The sequence below is a fragment of the Petromyzon marinus genome, chromosome 35, assembly GCF_048934315.1.
Source record: "Petromyzon marinus isolate PM22_M1 ecotype Great Lakes invasive population chromosome 35, UKy_Petmar_22M1.pri1.0, whole genome shotgun sequence".
Classification (NCBI taxonomy): Eukaryota; Metazoa; Chordata; class Hyperoartia; order Petromyzontiformes; family Petromyzontidae; genus Petromyzon; species Petromyzon marinus.
The window spans coordinates 12,681,897-12,705,068 of NC_133701.1; the positions used below are offsets into that span (position 1 = coordinate 12,681,897).

At 44.2% G+C, this 23,172-nt stretch overlaps 1 protein-coding gene across 3 annotated transcripts; it reads left to right on the top strand.

Moving 5' to 3' along the window:
- The first annotated feature begins 168 nt into the window (after positions 1 to 168).
- On the top strand, positions 169 to 21,608 carry LOC116948963 (peroxiredoxin-2-like). 3 transcript variants are annotated; one of them, XM_032966292.2, is made up of 6 exons: positions 169 to 319; positions 7,983 to 8,092; positions 10,477 to 10,630; positions 13,220 to 13,342; positions 14,651 to 14,781; positions 16,325 to 21,608. In XM_032966292.2, exons 2-6 carry the CDS (start codon positions 7,990 to 7,992, stop codon positions 16,405 to 16,407), a joined length of 594 nt encoding a protein of 197 aa, XP_032822183.1. In that variant the 5' UTR covers positions 169 to 319; positions 7,983 to 7,989; the 3' UTR covers positions 16,408 to 21,608. The 3 variants fall into 3 exon arrangements, with proteins under 3 accessions (XP_032822183.1, XP_032822184.1, XP_032822185.1); XM_032966293.2 differs by having other exon boundaries at positions 200 to 330; XM_032966294.2 differs by lacking the exon at positions 169 to 319 and adding an exon at positions 690 to 767.
- The last annotated feature ends 1,564 nt before the right edge of the window (positions 21,609 to 23,172 follow it).

Genomic DNA, 23,172 nt, shown 5'->3' on the forward strand with positions numbered 1-23,172 from the left:
ATGCTTTACGTCTCCTAACAGCGACACAACTTGAGACGAAAGTCCCGTTACCTCTCCGTTACGTAACTGCTGCGGGGCACAGCCAATCCATTGACTCTCTCCGCATTATCGATCATTATCAACTCGGACCGCCGCAATCCGTGGTATCAGCGCATTGTTTCAAGTCTCGCGATAATTGCGGCCCCCAGTTCTCGCGAGACTTGGGGCTTATATAAGACGGGTGCTTCTCGCGGAGGGCGCCACTCGCTGCCTGAAGCATCAACGACGAAGTCTTTCGTCCACGGCTCTGCTCGACCGCGCCCGCCGCATCCACCCTCTTGTACGACTCGCGTGGGTTTGCCTACCGCGTTTATTTGTTGAAAATAAACCCCTGTACAGTGATGCGTTGTGATGGCAGCGATGTGGTTAGTTTCGGTGCATCGGCAATGAATGGAGGAGGGGGTTCATTGAGGCTGTAGCGATTCCAGGAATCGATGGGGGTCGAATCGTGGCGAGTGTGGAGAGGTTGAAACGAATTTGACTGCGAAACGATTGTTTAGTGAGCCGATTATTTTGTTTACGCATTGTGTGTACAGTATACTGCACAGGATGCTACGAGTGCAAGCCGCAAGGTTTCCATCGGATTTAACGATTCGCCCGGAACCGTCGCGATTCCATTTAGCGATGGGAAATCGCGATTCCTTTTGTGTCTGGAACGCGGTGTAACGTCTCGCTCCATTCGCTCCGTGAGAATTTTGAATATAAGAATTGATTTTTCTGCATCCACGGTAATGGCTTTATTTGTCTCGGGGGGGGGGGGGGTAAGAATTGATTGCAATCGATTTGCCCTCGATACTGATGGGACAGGGCCCTGTGCGGTGCACGTTTGGGGCCAATGGTGGACGTCGTTGCGCGGTGCAGGCTGCTACAGTCTCTCTGATCGTCTTGCAGCCTGCAGTCGGCCCTCTTGCCACACGGGTCCGGTGTTATCTACGATAACATATAGAGTACATGCGGTGCAGCTCGTTGTCGCTCTACCGCTGGACGAGGGCCTCCCCGCAAGGGGCGGCGTCGTGAAGGTTTGACCAGCGGGACGACGCTGGTCAAAGCCGGGTTGAAGGAGCCAAGACGCGCGGAGACGCAATTCTATTGCGGAGTCTCCATCCCACCACATTGTAGCGTGTGGGGCTCCTCAAATCGTCGCAACACTTGCACCGACGCAATTGATGACCCCCCCCTTAAAAAAATAGACTTTGCGAGACTTTCCTCGGTTAAATAAATATAATACATACGCTACAATAGTATACAGTCCCGTGTATACACCATGCTTTGCCATTGCAACTCGTGCGTTTGGCCTGAACCATGGCGTTGCTCGTCAAAACGACACGGACTCTCCTGACGCCGTGCCGAGTAATCCTGAACATCCTGGACACTGCCGCCCTCGTAATGCGAGGCACAGAATCCCGTGGTCCTTTCTAGACTTTACCACGGGTGGCTTTCTAACCTCTGGTCCGCAAGCCCGCGTAGTAGGTAGCCCGTGGAGTTGTTGCAGACACTAAGGTTATTCACAAAACAAGGTTTAAAAAAAAAAAATCCTGGACATTGCCCAATTACGCGCACGTTTAATGATTCAACGCAGCCGACTCGACTGTATCTGTTGATTACAGCATTGGTTGGAGTAGTTTTAATGTTGAAACCTGTTATTGGTGGTACGAGAACATTCGATTTTAGGGTTGACTGGACATCTGTGAAAAGTGCTTCCTAGCTCAGCGGATTCCTGCAGTCTCAATGATTCTGATAATAACTCGAGCGCATGGTACATTGTCCACTGTTGGATGATGATAGATACATACAGTATTGACTAGAGTATTTAAGACTTTAAAGTTCAGTAGGTCGTATCGTCGATGTGAGCAGCCCTCGGTTCCGGTATAAAAGACATCGTTAATGTTTAACGCATTTATATGCCAAGTTCCACTTGAGCAGTAAAATATTAACGAAATGGTGTTGCGGTGTGCGATAGTATAAATGCCGCGGGGCGTACTGTAAAAGTGTCTAACTGTTAGCGTGTTATGCTTGTGTGATGTGTAAGATCATTCTTCTTACACGCAGAATGCGAATGTTGCCAAGTATGATAGGCGGCGTATTGGGTAGTCGCCCTTCATCATATATAGCACACAGAGCCATATTCTCTCTACTCTTTCTTCAAGGCAATGCTATTTACAAATTTCTGTTATTTGTGCTTTTGCACCACTGCCAACGCAGCGGCATCGCCACCAGATAATTCGTTTTAATACTGCAATGCACAACTATAATTCCGACCACAATGGCATCGCATTATTGTCTCGCATGTTGCCTTCATAAATTAGCAATAACTCTAGCATTCTACTGCTAGATGAGGGTCTCGCCTCGTCGTGCGAGTTTATGGGGTTATTTAACCATACTTCACTATGCTGGTCAGTGCGATTTGGCGAAAGTGGGGAGCATACACGTGGGAGCAGAGTACATTACAGCAATCGCTTTTGTTCTATCTTTGGTTGCCATCTTACTGCCCACAATGCAGCCATGTTATCTTGGCACACACCATGACACGAGACGTAAACCACGTATCTTTGCAAAGAGATCGGCGAGTGTGTCTGTAAATGTAGATTAAGCGATATGCTTGGGGGGGGGGGGGTATATTGTTTACATACAATTGCCCTATCTGTAAAGTTGCTCGTAGCTTTATGCGAGGATACTTTTACATCTCCAACAGGGACTGCTGTATTTATTTACGTGCGTTATACTGTATGCAGTTTGGCAGGTAAAATTAAACTTGCCACCAAATTTATACCAGTGCCAGATAATGTTAGTATTCTCACTTGTTCGCCTTTTGGCGTTCTCTGGTCTAAACGCCGGTGAGACAAGTTCATCAAGAAGGATGTCTGGTGTAGGCCAGTCCGTTTCAAAGACTGCATATATTATCGGAACATGTTTGTTTGCATGTTTTGCCACAGGTACGTGTGGTTAATGCAGACTTAATGTCTTGCAAAAAGTATCTGTGGTGTTTGAACATCTAACACCTTTTCCATTGGCAGAAAGGGTAAAATCTATTCTTATTTTTCATCAAATGAAATCCTCTTGGACTAAAAAACAATTCGCTTTTTAGAACACCAAATGGGTTTATTTTATTGGTATAAATATTATTTACACATTTTCTACATGAAGATAACTTTAGTGCAGGTGTGGAGAACGTCTGGCCCGTGGGCCGTGTAAGGCCTGCAAAATCATTTGGTGTGGGCCTGCAAAATCATTTGGTGTGGCCCTGCCAAGGCAACCGCAGGCGGGACTCGAAATTCAATAAATTTAGGAGCAAACCTGGAAAAGCAGTTGCGAGTAGCAACATCATTAATACCAGCTAACATCACCACACGCCTCACCAAAGAGAAGCAGTTCCAGCCATCACATTAGGGGTGATTTAATTAAATGTTTGACCAAATATAACAGGCTAATTTTGAAGTTGAGAATTTTATATGGCCCGCGAATGATTTTATAAATATCCAAATGGCCTTTGGCAGAAAAAAGGTTCCCCACCCCTGCTTTAGTGGAATTGCTTTAACAAAATCCCCTTCCTATGGAGTATGATTTGTGATGAGGCGGGTGGTATTTTTAGCTGGTCTGACTGCCTGCTAGAGGTGTGGCCAGGGTTTGGTTAAGTTCAGGTGAGGTATTTTCCCTTGGATAATGTCTTGGCAAAACTTCTGTTAAAGTACCGAGTCACTTGTGAAGCACACTTGAAGAAGGTGATTATAAATAAATAAAAATCAATGATTGTACCTATACACTGATATAAATTGCTATTCACAAAAAAAATTCCCTTTAAATGGCTGTACGTTTTACAAAGTTGAAAACTGCACGTTACATTATTTGTGCACTTAAATCGCCTGTGGGGATACTGTAGTCATTGGATCTAATCGTGTCGGTGCGGCAGCTCGATGTCACTCTTTGCAGATGTATGCTCGTGCGATTGATTATCCAAACAGAGTAATGGAGAACTTGCTGAAAAGTGCAGAAAGAAGCATTGGGAGTGAATGCGACGAATTACTTTTGATGAAAGTGGCAGACGTGATTTAGAGAACATACAAGTTGGAGATGACATCGACAGATTTAATTTAAAAAAAACAACAAGTGGGCTTGGGGAGGGACATGTCGCTCGAAGAGATCGTCAGTGTTTTGAGACTTGAAAGTGACAGCCATCTTGAACATACCCAATATGGCACGTGTATACCAACCAGGTACAAATTAGATTTGGGAGCAGGCAGTGTCATTTTCCACGCGTCCGTACGGTTGGCCAGCCGTTAATGTATTCTATTGCAAAATCCTTCGGTGGCGAAATATTGAAAGGCTCTTGTGACACGACTTCAACGCTATCTCCACTTGCATTTGTGTTTATGCACGTTTTGTTTGGAGATAAAACAATACACCGTGCAGTCGTGCTTTTTAATCGTTTCAAATGTTGCTGTAATGCATACGATAGATGTTACTATTTGTGTATGCTGACAATATTAACTTTTAATATAAAATCAAGAAGTGGGTTATGGCCATTGCTGTTAATACCACCAAACCTCATGGCTTCTTTACTGCTATATCCCTCCGATGTCAGTTGACACGTGACCTGCAGACGTTGATTGTACAGTATGTAACCTTTGCACCTGTATACTGTACATTATAACTGAAGATGCTATGGACAGAACCTGTGGGCAAATCACCTGGAATGTGCCAGAACTCGTTCTGCTTCTGCGGAACATTGATTTCAGCAGAGATCGCAGTGCAGCAAAATACATTGCTGTACTGTGCTCCAGTGCCAATGCGCTGCTGTTAACCCAAGCTGGTGGGCGTGGTGAAGTATGGTTAATTAATCCCCATTACCCACACAGGTGTAGGGAGGCCGTTGTCCCGAAGTGGGTTGAATAAAGGTCGTTACAAGGACGTGCTTTATTCAGTACCGAGTGTTATACTTCATGGGACCTCCTTTGCCAGTACCAAAATACACCCTGTGTACGCCTTTTGGCGTCCTCTGGTCTAACACCGTTTGAGACGAGGCTCAAAAGAAAGCTGTCTCCGGTGTCGACCAATCAGTTTCAAGGTCAATGCATATATTATCGGAGTTTTTTTTGTTTGCCTTCTGACCACAAGTATACGTGGTTAATGCATACATGATTCCTTGTAAAAGGTTTAAGTTTGGTGTTTTAACATCTTAACACCTGTTTTGTTTCCAGAAAAAAGGGGAAAACCCCGAGTTATACTGTCATGCTGTATAAAGTGTTGACCTTGACCAGGATTTGAACTTGGGTCCTTTGCTCTTTCTGATACTGTTATCCTGGCCTTTCTAGTCCTGTGCAGTGCCCCTGTGTTTTAATGCAGTATGTTAGACTCTCGTGTATATGGGAACAGTATTGTTTTGCACCGTTCATTTTTCTGAGTGATTTCTTAACGCATTAATCGGTAGCAATTAATATAACTTTTTATCATGCATCCCGGGGGGTTCGCTGTCTAAACATGTAAGTGTGGCAACATCTACCTTTGGGAGACTCCTCTGGACATAACACATACCCTTTTGTGTAGTGTCGGCATCGTTAGGTGCTCATTAACATTTCCCCCCGACCGCCTACAATCTTCTAATCGTGTATTGTGATCAAATGTTGGTTTTGAGGTTTTTTTTTCTTGGCTCTTGCTGTTACACAAAACAATGTAGGGACAAAAAAAGGAAATGTGAGTTTAAAAAAAAAAACACATGCAAATCCTTCATTGTCTTGTGCGCTCCCCGCGTGCTCGGTCACGTTCGCTATGGGGACGTGACGCCATGACCCAGTTTCCATATCCCACGTCCCTTCCCGCAGCTGTTGTTGAAGTGGCTGCATGCATGACTTGCCTGGCCCACGCAACTCTCCCCAACTTTAGGAGCTTGCACAACTTTTTTTTAATGTTTATTAAGCACGGGCCCCAAAGACTGCCCAAACTGCCAAGCAAACGGTGCCTTCCACATGGGTTGAGCAATAAAATAAACGAGTGGAAAAGTGAATGGGAACTAATGATAGAAGTAGCGATAGAAGAGCAATGAGGAGGCGACTGACTGCCAGTGACTAGAGTTGAAAGTTCATCAGTAAGTGCTGGTTGCCCAAGCTGCAGATTTCTTTCATTCGCAAACACCCACCATGCTTCAACACCGACCCCTACCCACAAATCTTGAAACGCGACTCCTATTTTCCGCAGGTATTGACTGGCATCTTTGATTGGCTTACACCGTGCATCATTCCTCCTATTAGCCGCTATTATTTAGATACAAGGGGTCACACTTAAATTTATTATTTTCTGCACGTTTACTCCATGGATAAGAGTAAATTACAAATAAGCCCGTGGATAATAGGATCCATTATGAGTCCCCCCCCCCCCCAGTTACTGCAAATAAAAGGAGTTCTTTGGATATATGAACTTGAAGAACATGCAGTTTTTGCTTTACCTTTTACAGTAAAAATAAATTTCTCCCACTGAACGACATCCTGTATTCTGTAGGATTGAGCTGATTCATGATTCATCCTGTTAATTACCTGCCTACATTTATCGGCAAATTTAATTATTTATCTTCGAAATGTCACATGTATCAGATCATTGTTATTAAACCTTTATCCACAGGGTAAAAATGCGGATAATAGGATGGACTTGCCATGGTTGGTTAAAGTATATAATCATTTAAACAATGAAAATGTATTCCCCTGTGGTTTTACAAGAGCGGATGTGCAGTTTGTCTTGTTTGGCTGCACTTCACTTTTCACAGGCTGCTACAGTCAAACCAGATGTAGAGTAGTTGGTGACGTCATGTCACGCTCGCCCTCTGGTACAATGTCACGGATGGTGACGTCATGCACAGGCTGCTACAGTCAAACCAAGCATGAAACACCAACTTCCATTTACGTGGATTGATAAATGTGCTTTCACAATTGTCCAGTTTCTTGAAATATATATGTAACTAAGATGCATATACTCTGGTTCTATTCGGTAAAATCACGTAGGTAAAAAATCAGATAATAAAAATCACACCGTTTCAGCCACAACACAAGTGGCCTTCATCAGGTGAAGGGACCGTACTGTCCAGAGGACAGCGTTGGATTGAAGACAGCCAAGCCCAGGTCGCGTCCTTTAAGCTGTGTGGGAGGAAAAAAAAAACGCCTTGACAAAGGAATTGGCATAAAATGCTGTAGAGGACTGGCACGGGGGGGGGGGGGGGGAGTTTGCAAATGTTGGTGTGAAGGGAAATAAGCTGCTGTGAAGGTTTGGGATACACTACTTGAATAAATATACTGTACCATTGAAAATTAGTTTAATGTTTGGTATGATTTAGAACATCTTTCCAATGATGCATATGTTGATGTTCTTGACCATAACGTTAACGTTAGGTTTTACAGGTATTGGTTCTCACCTGATGAAAATAACCTTGACGAACTAGCACATTTTCTCGTAATTAAAACGTTTAAAATCTGATGTGGACAACTTTCTTTTTGCTTGAGGCTTTGAGGAATACATTTTCATCCAAATGCACCATTCTCTGTGCATTCCTCGGGATGGTTCCATGGGAGGTTTGCATCACGTGTGAGAGATGAACAAAAGTGGTTGGGCGTATTGGCATTTCATTGTCTCGTCAGTGTTCATCACGTGTGCCGTCATTTATTAATAAGGTTCCCAGTACAGAGTGAATATTTACATTGGATCCTGAGGTTTCGCACACTGACATTTACCCTTTCATGGTCCATGAAAGGGTAAATGTGTTTGCAACATGTCAACCTTGGGTAGATTTGGACATGCAATCTCTTTATAGAGATATGGAATTGTATAAATGCTGCACTGGCATTGCTTGTATATTATGGAGGAGCCTTTTACAATAGTGGGGCCTTAAACTATTCTTTAAAAACTGAATAAATGTATTATAATATTGATACAGAACGTTTGTGTTTACATATATATTACTACAGAGTCATCATGTCTGCTGGCAACGCTTCAATCGGCAAGCCTGCTCCGGATTTTTCTGGTGTGGCTGTGGTGAACGGAGCATTCAAGGACATCAAACTGTCCAACTATAAAGGTGTGTGACAGGTTTAAGGCTCAGAAATTACTCCTGAAAAAGCACAGCAGATCGCAACACTGACAGCCTGCAACATTTTAAATACTTCGTTCTTTATGTTTACATCTTGAAATAATGTAATACTGAGGCGCGAGGAAAAAGCGTTGGTGGTTTACAAAAGTTTACTCATGCGGCGGAAGTATCTGGTCTCTCAAAGTTGGCGAGGTTCAGCAATCGCGTGTTGCCGCCTCTGCAGATTGTATCACCCAGTGATCAAAGTTCCCTGCGCCAGGTAGAAACAGATTGGTCTTGTCAACACCTTGGTAGTAAGAGCCAGTCTTTGAGCACCTCCTGCATAACTTTTTAAGTCTTGGTTGTTTCGATTTACATTTAGTTACTTATAGTTTGTGTAAAATCCTAATCTTAAAGTAAAACACTTTTAAAAGCCTGCACTTTGGAGCAGAAGAGAGATGACCACTTGATCGCGCATATACACTGAATACACGAGCGATTCCAACGCTCTTAACACAACAGAGAAATTAGTCTCCATGCCTCTTATTGCTTGCGCAGCGTCTATGTGAGTCTGGCCTGCCGTCGGCTCCAGTTTATCGTAGTCACCCTGGCTTTGCCGTTTGTCTCGGTCGACTGCACGCACTCCAGTTTTTGTGCATTTCCGGCCTCTGTCAACGCTGTGACCTGGCTCGCACGTGCCACAGTTGCGGTCATCGTTATTGCAAAAATTCGAATGCGAGCCACTCGCCCTAGCCTCATTGGCTTGTGGCGTTCAAATATCAGCCCAGGCAGAGGCGGTGATGTTGCCGGTTCTATTTTAGGGTTTGTGGCTTCTACCTATAGCTCCTTTTGAATAGTGCGCAAAGCGAGACTCCATCTGAAGGTCCCAAGCCTTCCAGGTATACCTTCACGCGAGTCCCCTGATGAATACCGCATGTGCACTGTCCTCCAGTATTTCTGGTCGTGCCACTTGTTGTTCGGCATGATGTTTTAAAGTTTTGCTCCATGTTCAGGAAAGTTCACTGGAGAGCTATACGACACAACCACAAACTTTTCGCAGTAGTTTCACTCCTTCCCTGTTGCACTGAGGACCAACCCGCATATGTTTGATATCATCCATAATAGAGCTTTTTTGGGGTAGGGTGCGTAAATATATAAATGGGTCGTTAAAACCGCCACCACCCGATACAGCCAACTAGTAAGGGTTGTCATGTAAACAGAGCATGCCAATTCGTTACTAGTACAGCACACCGGTGTATTGGAGAGCCAAGCCACAATATTTACAATGTTTTGTCAATTGCTGCCTGCCAGCCGTTCAGAGATGTGCACATTCAGTAGCACAGAAGGGCTGGTTGCGACGAGAGCCCAATATTCTGTTGATGAGCTCTCTTCAAGCGGGAGGCATGGCTTGCAATGACCGATCAGATTAGGCCAAGTGGAGGAACCTGTGATCCAGCAGTCCCATCTACTGCAGAGAAGGAGACCACAGCAGCTGTGTGTGTCAGAGACATTTTCTGCACTTCTAATCTATGTTTATTAGTGATTTGCCCTCATGATAATGCTACGAGCTCGTATGCACTATTATATTCTTGCTTCTGGAAATATGTTCAGGCGCTGAATACCATTGTCGGTCTAATAACCACGAAAGGTCTTATGTTGATTTGCTGCTACTCCGTTAAATGAAGGCAGACTACAATTGTTTCCTTTCTGGTTTATTATTTGTGTTGGATGGCCACTATCGCCCTGTGGCTAATCTTTAATTTTTCATTCATTAAGGAGATGTGTGCATCGGCCTGTTGATGTTCTGATGCTGTTGATGGTATGAACTTGCTAGTGCCTGCACTTGTATTTCCTATGGAAGTACTTGAGATATAATGATGTCCAGAACTGCAAGTGCTATATGTGAGCGTATTACTACTACTGGAAAAATCCCACTGGGGAGAGCTGCTGGCAGCATTTTGATGGCAGGATAGTTGGCAGGTATGGAAAATATTTTCATATACTGAATGTGCTAAAATAACTGCTGTAATATAAATATATTTTGAGATCATACACTTGGCCAAGTGGGTTTGACTACAGAGAGGGTTTATAGGGAGTTCACAGAAGACATAATTTCAGTTAACTCTTTTAATAGAGGTAAAAATAAAGGCATTACACTAACCACTTCATGTCATCGACCTGTACGCATACACACAAGCAGGAGAGGTCACAGTGGAGGGTCGAGGATTTGGCACTGATGACTGATAAGATGCACCGGGTGCAGGGGCTGTGTTTGTACGCGCTGCATTTCATGACTAAAACAAACAAAATCACTCCTAGGTTCATGGTTGTTCTGCTGTTACGGTTAATTTCCGTCAGAGTTTGAGCTTGTCACGGCGGTGCGTTCTTTGCAGGAAAGTATGTCGTGCTGTTTTTCTACCCCCTGGACTTCACGTTCGTGTGCCCCACGGAGATCATCGCGTTCAACGACCGCCTGCCTGAGTTCACGAAGCTGGACTGTGCCGTCATCGCTGCATCCACCGACTCCCAGTTCAGCCACTTGGCATGGTACTCTCACTCGCACACGCCCAGTCGCACTCCTCATCGGCCCTGGTCGACCCACTGCTGGATAAAAGCCTTTCCACGCCACCAACACCTCCCACAATCCTTTGATGTAATATTCAACCATGCACATGAGCGCGGACTAATTTTGTCACTCGGCTTCCTCGGTGGATGTCCTCTCGGACATGATCTATCCCTTGGCTGCCACGCCATTATTATTTGTCACCATTGTCAACCCTTCCAGCGACATGTCTTCCCCAAGCCCACTTGCTTTTTCTAATGGTATAGATGCGACTAAACTGCATGTGTTATCTTATCAATGTGTTCTTCTTTCTCGCACTATAATTCCAAGCATGCATCTCTCAATTCTTCATTGCATGCTTTTTGAGCCTTGTTTGATTGTCATCGTCAACGTCAATGTTTCTTAAACTTGTAAGCCACAGCAGGTAATCCAAAAATCACTCCAAACAGTTATCTGGACAAGTAAGGCCCAAACTTGGAGTTGCTCCAATCCCAGCTCTTAATTAATCATGGCAATTCTCAGGCTATGTTCTTGCAATGGCTCTCAATAATGAGCCCATAGCTCTGGGTGAAGTTGTGTGTTTATTAATGTTGCCGTTAGCCCTCACTCGCGGGACGGACAGTGAACGCGGTCCACTTGAGCTTTTTCAAGCATCAAAGGGCACTCCGCACTTGTGCGTCTAACCGTTCGCATCGATCGCGCTGCCCTGGAGATTGTTGCTTGGCTGCGGTTTAAAGCTGTGTGTGGTACTGTGTTCATTTGTGGTGCACATCAAACCCCTTGTTGGGTGTTTTTGTGGTGCTCAAAACATGAGATTGGCTTTGTCCTTTTGTATTCCAAGCTCCGGCCCTAGGTGATTGAATTTGAAAGATGTAGATAATTGTGGATTTGTTCATTTGAAAACCAACCGAAGGCCCTTGTGATCTCGTGAATAGGACATCGTGTACTCTATTAATGCTGTTTTTGTATAATTGTAGTCGTTTTTCAAATGTGGGTTTGTGGTTGCGATGAGGCCACATGGCACTTTGTTCAATGAAGAGCAAGTTTTTCAAATCTCCCATTTGCAGTCGATGCTTAGCTGCCATACCTGCAAACCTCAAATGCTATGTAAACTGGCTCCATGGATTGTCGATTTAACATAAGAAAAAGTGCACCTGGGGGTTTGGATCAGATAAATGTTATGCATTCATTTGTATGTGCATTTTTTTGTTTTAACTTTAAATAAATGGAGGCTCAGCTGATGGCATGAATTTGCAGCTTGTAGCTTACCAGACAGGGTTGATCAGTAGATTCGTTATTTTTGTTTAATACTTTCATGGCAACCGGGACAGACCATTGACTGCAAAATTATTTTCGAGTAAGTAACTATTTGGTCGACTTCGTCGTGAGCATATCGCAAACGTTGGTGTATGGTCAAGTGGAGAACCAACAGTGTCGGTGATTGTCGTGCATAACACCATCTGGAGGTGTTGTCATTGCACTACAGTTGTGGAGCAGTTAATGATGAAAATTATGAAAACGTATTCTATTGCTATTTCTAACGTGGGCATTGGACCCTGGCACCACACAGCTACAGAGTGAAAATCCACGGTGCATCGTTTCATTGCTGTCAGTCATGCCAAAATTGCTGTTGTATGTGTAAAGCCATTTTCTTAATCCAGTGCTGGATGAGGGATTCCTCATGCCATACATATCATGGGGGTTAATTGGCCATCTCATGGTTCTGGCCATTGGCAGTTGATACTTTGTACGGTACAACAAAATATTTTGCTGCACTGACCTCTGTTGCCCATCATAAAACATATTTCATCATATGGGGGGAGGGGGTGGTGTGATTGCTGACTACCCAGAAATCAATAAACTATTAACAATTATTTTATATTAGCAGGTCGGGCCCACTGAGCTCTTTTTGCAGAAGAAACTTTGCCACAAATGAAAGCCCAATGAATTGGCTTATGGGGAAATCTCTATAGCAGCCAAATACTCTAAACGCATGTTTCTAAATGTGAAGGAAAACCATAGAATCCGGAGAAAAATCCATGCAGCCACGGGGAGAACATGCAAAACTGAGGATCGGGATCAAACCCACAACCTCCTGCATACTAGGCGAGGTAGTTAACATCTTGTCACCACGGCATGCATCTCATCACTGCGATGCTATTCATTAATCTAAATACCAGATTGACCTTTTTTTTCCGAGCATCGTAGCCTATGACAAAATCACCTAGATTGCACCTGATCTCGTCACGATCTCAGAAGCTCGGCGTGAATGCTCCGCGATCGTGATTTGGATCGGTGACCACCGTGCATAACCAGTGTTATTTGCTTATGCGGGGCTACGTGATGGGCAGCTGAGGGAAGTGCATAAATTTGTACTGTAACTTAATGCTCCTTGTTATCTGCTCCCCCGCCTTTACCAACTGGCCTGCATGGTGACGTCTGGTGAAATAACCCCCACTGATACACAAGCGGTGAGGAGGCCCTCATGCCAGTGGATTGACAAGAGCGGTTCATGTACAGTTATCTTCATGTTCGAATGTTGCTTACGGCAGTGCGTTTCATATCTATTGCAGGGTGAACACACCGCGCAAACAGGGAGGCCTGGGTCACATGGAAATCCCACTTCTTGCCGACCGAACATGCAACGTCGCCAAGAACTATGGAGTACTCAAGGAAGATGAGGGCATTGCCTACCGGTGGGTTACATGTACAGTGGCATTGAGAAACCCATATTACTGCAATATTATACTTGCTTTCATCTAGCCAGCTTTGAAAAGTTGGTATTGACCAGGATTTGTATTTTATTCTCTTAAATGCCATGGCGTAATATCTGCCTATTTATCTTGTTACTTATATTCTCCACATCGATGTGATCATTGTTTTGTTAAACTAGGATCCATATCTCGCTCGCCAGTATTGGGTCCAAGCAAGCCTGGCTGCTGATGAGACTGCAGCGTTTGCTTGAGCTGAACCAATGAAGGCTCTACATCTGATGGATAAAAAAAAGTGTTTTTTGTGGAGGCATATGCCAAGGAAGCATACCGTCTGCCCAATTATCTTGTGAATAATCAATGCGTAGTAAATACAAACATCTGACCAATAATAGGGCAAGAGACGGGAAACACGGGGAGAGGACACAGACTTTTTAAAATAAAAAATGTAAATGTGTTCAGTCTTCACACCGTGGATATAGTGATCGGTGGTGTATTGATGTTTTAAATGTAATCATCTTGTCTCAACTGTGTTGATTCAAGGACACTCCCTAACAGTGAATGTGGTGAACAGCTTAAAACACTGGAACATCTCGTGAGCAGCTGTAGCCGAGTAGCAGTCCCTCCTATGCACTACTTTTCCCATGGACGTGTGGGTTCACTTTGCATCTGCCAAACCTCTTGATCAGATATCAAATCCTAATGTCTTCCCATATAACGTTGCTATGACTCCACATGACGGTCATCATTGGACGGTGACTTGGCCCAGAGCTAGCGTAGTTATCACTTGTAGATATTCCTCTTCAAATCCGAAAGGTCTCCCTGGTTAATACTGCATGCATGTATTAACCATAAAATACCACTAGCCATTGGCTTCGGTGGATGTTAAATATCCTATAATGTAATTCGAGGAATAGGCCGTTATGTGCTATCTTAACGTTCCAAATAAATAAATCACTAACTGCTTGGGAAATGATTAACTTGTCACTCCCCATTGCAAGAACTTAGCAGGACCCTCCTGACACAGCCTTGACTCGGCTGAGGCTTTCTTGAGTCAATAATCTGAATAAATTAAATCCTAGAACTTTTAATCTCACTTTTGACCATGTGGATGCATAATTAGACTTCTTTCTCCCCGTACGTAGCCAACCGTGCTAATCGGAAGTGCGGATGAGTCGGGTGCCGACATGTCTGTGAAGAGAAATAAAACCACTCTTTGCCTTTCCTCTTCTTGTGACTTCTTAACCTTTTGTGACCACACTGCCACCATCCTTCCTGGCCTGTGTTCCACAGCGGCCTGTTCATCATCGATGGCAAAGGTATCCTGCGACAAATCACCATCAACGACCTGCCGGTGGGCCGCGACGTGGACGAGATCCTCCGCTTGGTGCAGGCCTTCAAGTTCACGGACGATCATGGCGAGGGTGAGTGCCCAGCGCTTGCTGCTGGTCTGTCCCCTGATCGCTAGCAATGCACCCAGTCTCGTCAGATCTCGGCAACCAAGCAGTTTTGAGCCTTGATGATGCTTGTGCGTGGGTGACCACGGTGTATGAGGCATCGGCTGTTGTGGTGCTATGATATCAGCAGAGGGCAGTGCAGCACAATCAAACTCTTTACCTTGCAATGCCCCAATGTCTGTCTTACCCCCCGACCCACCACCTCCTTCAAGCTGCACGAACCAGCGTGATAAAGTATGATCATGTAACTCGGCATGACACTTAGCATGGGTTGGCTGTCGCCCAACAGTGTGATTGACGGTTCGGTGACTATCGTTTAAAGTTGTTGAAACCTCGGCAAAATCCACTGGGATTCCCAACCAAAGCAATAGGACCTCGAGCAGTAACATTTTGCCAGTGCAGAATTCAGTCTCAAACTTCTATAAACCTTGTTTGTAGCGGATGCTTGGCTTTGGCCGATTTTTCATAGAAATTACAGAGTAACTGTGGACACTGGTTGGAATAGTTACAGTACATGTGTAAGAGTCTGTGTGGGGCAGGGACGACTTTGTTGTTTCAGCATCTTGCCTGCTTCACAATCTACCATGCATTATGGGTGCAGTATGTCAACAGCATTGGGAAGATAATTATTCACAGGCCCACATCGATCATGCGCTTCGGTAGAATGGGGTGCTTGCAGACATTACCCACAGTCAGTAATCCGTTGGGCTCTTTCCATTTGCAATATTTGATAATTATAGAAAGGTATTGGTGCAGTCTTGCAATTTCTTATTCATGACACTGCTGGCAGAAGCCCCAGCATTGTCAGAAGCTTTGCAGAGCTTCCCTTAAAATATATTGGTCTACTCTTGACTTAAAGCTTTCGTGACTGCAGGAATTCGTATTCTTGGGTCTTTCGGCAAAGTCACAGGTTCAAAGAAAATAACAAGCTAACCCCCTTTTCCTAAATGCGACCGCTTGTGTTGCGATCGAAACGTCGTAGTTTTTGTTATTTTCTTTGAACCTATCTACGTAACTACCGAAAGACCCAAGAATATATATTGGTCTACTCTTCCACACTGGCCAGACATCACACACGACCTGCTGTCTGAACAGAGGCAGGGGATTTAAAGAAACTTGCACCATTGTTTCAAGTGCCACGCTGGGAGAGCAACCTCTGGATTGCAAGTAGTGTTTTAACAATTACTCTATGGTAGCACCTTAAGGCATGGTGTTTTGTATGCAGCCTCTTTGCAGAGTACTTTAGTAATAGTTGTTATTTTACCAAATGGCAAAATGATGTAAATATTTTGTTAATTTTATCGGTTACTCCCTTATGTAGCAATTTAATTTTCTTACACCTTAAATATTACATCTTGTATGACCAACTTGAATTTTACATTCAACCCTTTAATATTTTCTTAGTGCAAATTCGTGCTTGCACGCAACTAACAGACCTCCACGCCACCTCCCTCATGCCAAACCCCTCCCCCCCCACCGCCAATCCCCGAACATGGATGTGTGACCACAGTGTGCCCCGCTGGCTGGAAGCCTGGCAAGGACACCATCAAGCCAGATGTGCAGAAGAGCAAGGAGTTTTTCGCCAAGCAGTGAGAAGGCAAAGCTGCACTCCACCGCAGTGACGACGTCTTGCACGTCTTCTCCCCTCCACCAATCAGCAGTCATGAGGCGCTCAACAGTCGTGTCAACTCCTGTCAGACCAGAACCACAGCTCTGATGACATAAAATTACCTAAAGGCAATGGTGCACAGTTGTTTATCAACCTCTAATGTGGTCTTTGAGGCCAGGGGCTTCTGAAATAGTTTTCTCGCATCCTGCCATTGTTTTTGTTTGAGTTCAGTCCTTATTGTTCAGTTGAAGATGTACACATTAGTTGTAGAATGTTAAACTGATGGATTATGATGACCGGAGTCTGGGAAAACATTGTAAACCGATTCTAATTGGATTCGTGTAAGTTACAATGCATGAACTAGCCACTTGTCCCATTGCCTTTACATTCCTAGCTGAACTACTTATGATGGAAAAAAGCACTTGCTACATTTGAGTAGAGTTGTTGGTTTGGACAAGTCGTTTGTTATCTTGTTTCTGACGAGTCGTGACTGCTACAAAGTGTGCCTCATAGTGCTGGGTATTTTGTCCAATAAAATTATAAGGAAAAAAAAGCTGTTTGTGAATATCTTTACCTGGGAACTGGTGAGTTGTGAATATTTCATCGAAATTTGGTAGCGTGTACCCATGGAGTGAGGGCAGTGCAGCAAATTACCATTTGTACTGCACGTCTTTGCCCCCCCAGCCCAACCCATACTGAATAGCGTGGTGAAGTACGGTAAAATCACAAATGTGCACAGTGTGGGGAGACCTTTATCCGGCAATAGTTTCGCAAGAGTGTCTACATGTGCTAGATTAATTATTTACAAAATACATTGTGCCAAAATCTTCGATTTTTTTAGTGCGTTCAAGTGATGCATGGAGCCCATGTTTGGTAGGATGAGATTTGAGTTATGGGAGCAAACCAGAACCAGATTTTGGGCAAACCCATAGAGAACAGGGTGAGAACATGAACCCTACACTCGAGTTGGGAATCGTACTCAGGGTCCTTGCTGCGAGGTACAAATGTTTTACCACTTTGCCAGCCTGTGCCACCCACTTTGAGTTTAACACTTTTTGCCACAATGACCCGCCGACCAGATTGGCAATACCGTTGCTCGGGTATGTTGTACAAGCGGCGAAACCCGTTGTAATGCAAGCACTATAAACGGTGCACGCCTGTCCTTTGTATACTTTTGAAATGGACTGCATTGTATGCCCCAGGTTCTTGTAAATGGGAGAGTGGATAAGCAACTGACCAGCTCCATTGTTGGATCAAAGGTCTGTCTTATTCTTTCAACCTCATTCGCACAAGCTACGTGTCGCAAGCTTTCAGATTACGTCTCATTCGTTGCAATTGGTGGAGTGGGTTGGGGAGGAGTATCCTGGACAAATGTAAACCGATTTATATCAGCATGTTAGTTTACATGTTCACCGCAAGTACGTGTGGTTAATGGAGATCTAATTCCTTGGACAAGGTATATTTGGTGTTTGAACCTCCTAACACCTGTTTTATTTTTTTGACTTGAAGCTTTCGTGACTGCAGGGATTAATACGCTTTGGGTCTTTCGGTAAAGTCGTGTAGAAAAATAACAAAACACGACGTTTCGATGGCAACAAGCAATCGTCTTCAGGTGACAATACAGTAGGAGAACTGCTGAGGCAAGATAAATAGTTCTATTCTTTTCAACGGTTTTACTTCGCTTGACTCCTATGTTTGTCGTGGTCAAATCTGGCGATCAAAATTTAGTCTACTTCCTGTTGTCCAATGAATTCCAAATTTTGCACACGTACTCAGATCCGGTGACGATGCATGCTTGCATCAAAATCGGCATCAATTAATCAATTGGCTCTTTTAAAGCAATTCACATTGTGTATGGACGGCTCATTAATTAAATATTTATTTGGGTGACGTAAAAAAACGCCGCGGTCCCTAAACTCTGGAATCGTCTCGCCACGTGCCTCAGGCGCGCCTGCTCCGTGTCAACGAATTGCAGGAGCAATTAATTCAAGTAAGCATTGATATGGACGCAGGCGCCGCATTATTGACGTTCTTCTCGACCGTGAGTTCAACAAAGTTAATAAAACCGTTTAAAAAAAAACGTTTTTAAGGAGTTCATTTCACCTGAAGATTGCATGTGTTGCGATCGAAACGTGATTTTTGTATTATTTTACCGAAAGACCCAAAGAGTATGCATACCTATTTCATTGCCAAAGGGTAAAACCTATAGTCATGCAAAGATTGAGTTAATTTAAGATATGCTTTATTCAAAAATACCATTTTTACAATTGCACAACAAACACATACTTTAAATCAGGAGTTAACATCGGTACATGAATAATTCAGCATTCGGCGTATGTATGGCAAACCATGTTATGCGATACCCATGGACCAGATTCACTTTACACAATTGGCCCCGGAGCTCCTCGCCTGGGCAAGCTTCCCCCATCGCCGGTCACGGGGACGTCGGCGCATTCCTTCCAAAATTCGGGCGAACTGTTGCAACGGACCAATGGGGGCGCGCAGTCAACGTGACTACAACATTAATACAATCGATCAACGAAGCTGTGCACGTTAAGAATCAATAGCGGGTTTATAAACGTGTGTTTTTTAAAGTGCTCGTAACTCGCCGGCTGCTTGCAAGTGCCGCAGTGCGTCGGCTGCTGAGAACCGATGAAATGTCAAACTGGGAAAGTGATGCAGCCCCCATGTCCCCAACATGGCAAGTCTCGGTGAAACCTGGAGATCCGAGTTCCATTCCCGACCACGGCTAGCAGCAGTGGCCGAGTGATATCTTGAACCAGTCAGTCCTGGGACACACCTGCTGAACAGAGCCATGCTGACCAGCACCTTGAAGTATGGTCAAATCACCCCTATGCTCGACACGGCATTGGGTCGAGGCCTTCATCCAGCAGTGGATTGACAAAAGTGGGTAAGATTTTATGTGTTGTGTACCTAGTGGCCATAATCCCCTGTGTATCAACTAGCGATTTCCGTCCATCGGGAACATAAATCGTTGAAAAGTAATAAATTACCATAGGTCACCTTTATTGGGCCTTGAGAATTAGGTCACAACACATTGTATAGATATTTAGAATCCATAGAGCCTATGAATCCACCAAAAAGAGAAAAAATGCGCTTATTTTATAGTATAGTATTTAACATTGGTAATGTTAAATTTGAAAGTACATATATTAAACTGGGTTAAAATAGTATTGGTGCTTTTGGCAAATTCACGTAGATAGCAAATAAAATAAATAAATTTAAATTTCAAATAAAAAATAAAGTTTGGGTTAAAATAGTTTGCCTCTAACCCATTCCAACTTTCTTGTCGATACTTCTCACCCAGCACCCAGAATCTGTTATATATTTTTATTACGCTTTTTTACTCTGAAAAGCCGAAGTCTCAATTCTTTCAAGGAGCTTCTGCTAAGATCTTGCAGTGTGGGTGGATGAATGCTATGTGTTTTCCAATTAAGTTATTTGCGAGTAAATTACTTTTTTCAAAATGTGGACCGTTATGTTGGCGCACGACTGCCTGCTCGTCTTCGAATGACGGCACGGGCCCTCCAACATCCACCGTGAAGCGGATGGTGCAGAATCATCCATAGTTAACACACGAGAGATGGAATCGCTGTGCTGCTGTGTCGAGTTAAATGTTCAAGTTGCATTTTAAATGCAGAACTGAAGCTTTCCGAGAGGAAATATATTTCATTAATGTCACAGATGCAGGAAAGTGGAGGTCATGGCATTGTGCGGTGTTTCTCAGCTCCAATTCCTGCCGACCCCTTTTAACCGACCACGTCTTTGTGATTACTAGTCGTTTCTACGTGTATGCAAATTAACCACGACACACTGCATGATACCTGGTGATCTTGAAGAGCTGTAACATTATTCCATGGACCGGAACAGAAACCGGTACAACCTCCGGTGGCTAAACTCTCGTGTCGTGAACAAAAGTGAATAATTATTCACTTGTTACTGGCCAAGTAAAGAAATCGGATCCACTAAAACGATGTCACCTCAGGTGGTACGGACAAGTGAGATCTCGCGAGATCTGGTCTGGGCTCATGGGTGACACGGCTGCGCCACGAGGGCGAGAGTTGAGAAACACTGGCAGGATGCACATGTCGAGACGCAGAGTCATGTTTTAAAGACAGGATATTGCGAGCGCATACACACATTTAATAGTTTAACACGTAGGCTTTCGCGACCAATAGCATCCATAATACAGGTTTTGTGGGTTAGATCGCGTAAATATATACATGTGTCGTTAAACCCCTCGAGTTAAGGAACGAAACAGGAGGATTTCTCCACAAATCTGGCTGTCGCCTGATGAAGCTTGTTGTAATTACTGGCGAAACGTCGTACTCGGATTGTAAATGTTGTGGCTTTGCTCTCCAACACACCGGTGTGCTGTACTAGTAACCAATTGGCATGTTCTGTTTACGTGACAAACCTTACTAATTGGCTGTGGCGGGTGGTGGCGGGCTTAACGACATTTATGCGATCTAACCCAAAAACCTCTATCATGGACACATGTTATTAGTGACCCACAACATTTCATCCTCGCTCGCCATGTCGCGAATCAAGACCCCTCCCTTCCCCTACACCACACACAATGTCTTCAACTGTCTTGATGAGGGATTGTGATGTACTATTCAATTGTTGTCTCATTAACGCTCTTATTGTTATAATTTCTTCATGTGAGATATTTCCAAATGGTGAAAAAGGTATTTTTCAATTTTGTAAAACATTTCGAAAATAAGTACTGTACTTTGTTGCTCAACTGCCAATGGCAAGTATTGACCATGAAAGCCCACCGACCACAAAGGTGTACCTGTTAACAATTTACCTTTTTTGTGATGACCTTAATTAAATACACAGTATATCTGTAACATTTTATACGTGACAAAAAAACTCAACACATTCGTCAACAGCACTGCCTTGAGAGGAAAAATATATACAATAGGAGACGTTTCAGGCAATGGCCCTTCATAGCACGTCATGTGTCACATGTGTCATGTGCTATGGAGGACACAGTGTGGTTGACGAATCACGTGTTGAGTTATTTGTGCTTGTGCACCACTGCACAATGCAGCATTACCAAATAATGTGTTCACTTTTATGTAGATATGCATTATGATCATCACATTTATGTTACAAGTAAGCCAAATAAAAAAAATATCCAAGCTATTAACACCAACTTGTGGTACATAATACTGGGTTCAAATGTGATTTCCTCTAAACTTAACTGCAGCGTCAATGGTACCATTATGCCCGCACGTCCAAGAACTGCCTGTACACAAATCGCACACGTGACAGACAATTATATTCACTCTTTTGAACATTCGGGACTAATGAATTCAAGTACTGCTGTATCGCTTGTTTTGAAACGGCCAAGCAGTCAGACACCACTTTTGCAAAGAAGCTTTCAAACAACGCGATGCAAGTCGCTGTTGCTGTCGAGTTGTATACGCACCTTTGCTTGTTGACAATGTACTGCATGTTTTATTTACCGCATATTGTTCGAAAATCCAACATCGCAAAACATCGGACATCATAAAACAATGTATACATGCAGAAACAAATATTGCTCAAATCCAAACATATGCTGTGATGAACCCAACAGATAAATTAGGGCGGCGATGGTGCAGCGGATAACACAGTGCACTCAGAACCCTGTCACCCGAGTTGGATTCACAACCACGGCGAACACGAGGAGCGAATGCTATCCGACTGGGTCCTGGTTCCCCTCTTCACCAACCCACACTGACAAGGCTGGTGAAGTATGGTCAAACGTCTCGCACGACCGACACTGCGGTGACTGCGTGGGAAGGCCATCACGTGGATTGACCAAGGGCTGTAAATGGCATTGTACACGCGAGTGGTGAAGGTACAATACGAACCCCCCACGGAGAGACGGGCTCGCTACCCCACAAGATCCCCATCTTTGCACACCCAGTCGCCCCCCCCACCCCTTCATGAGTGACCTCCCCGCCCCGCCCAGTGACCGTGGGGCACCCCACATGTCCCCACCCTTATAAACTAAACATTTGTATTTTATTTTACCAGGTAAGGCCCCACTGAGCTATGCTGTACAGCTCTTTTTCAGCAGCGACCTGGCCATCACAAATGAGAGCTCAACCAAGTGGCGTTATCGTCATCGTCACGTGGAAATTTATAGCAGCCAACTTAGCCCCCCCACCCGGCCACCAAGCGCGTACCCCTCCCAGGCCTCCACCCGCGTACCCTCCCTTACCCACGCACTGGGCACCCGCGTGCCCCCCCCCCCCGCGTACCGGGCCCCTCCCCCCTGTATGTGATGATTGGGAAGGCGGGGGGGGGGAATCCTTCTAACAACAAAACGTGAATTCGATATTGTGCGGTTTTCAACAAAACGCATGCGTGACTTTTCAATGGAGATTGAAAACTCGTTTCTTTAGAACCGCTTTGTTGTGTTTAGTTTGTTTTCCTTCGCCCGCACCTCCGATTCGCGTGTTTAGCTACGTGCGGTGGGAAAGAAGTTCAACATACATACTTGACTAGGGGAGTGCTGTCATGTGCCAACATTGCAAATTTTAAGTTCAATCAACCCGGATATACCTATCAACCCATACCGTTTACCCGTATTCTGGTGCAAGAAATTTTACAGCCGTTTCGAAATAAAACAAATGTCTATTTGTTTGTTTCTCCCTTGTGATGGGCCTTTGTAGGATGAACGTTGAGATTTATAAAGGCACGGGGTGACCAATAAGGTCTGAATTGTT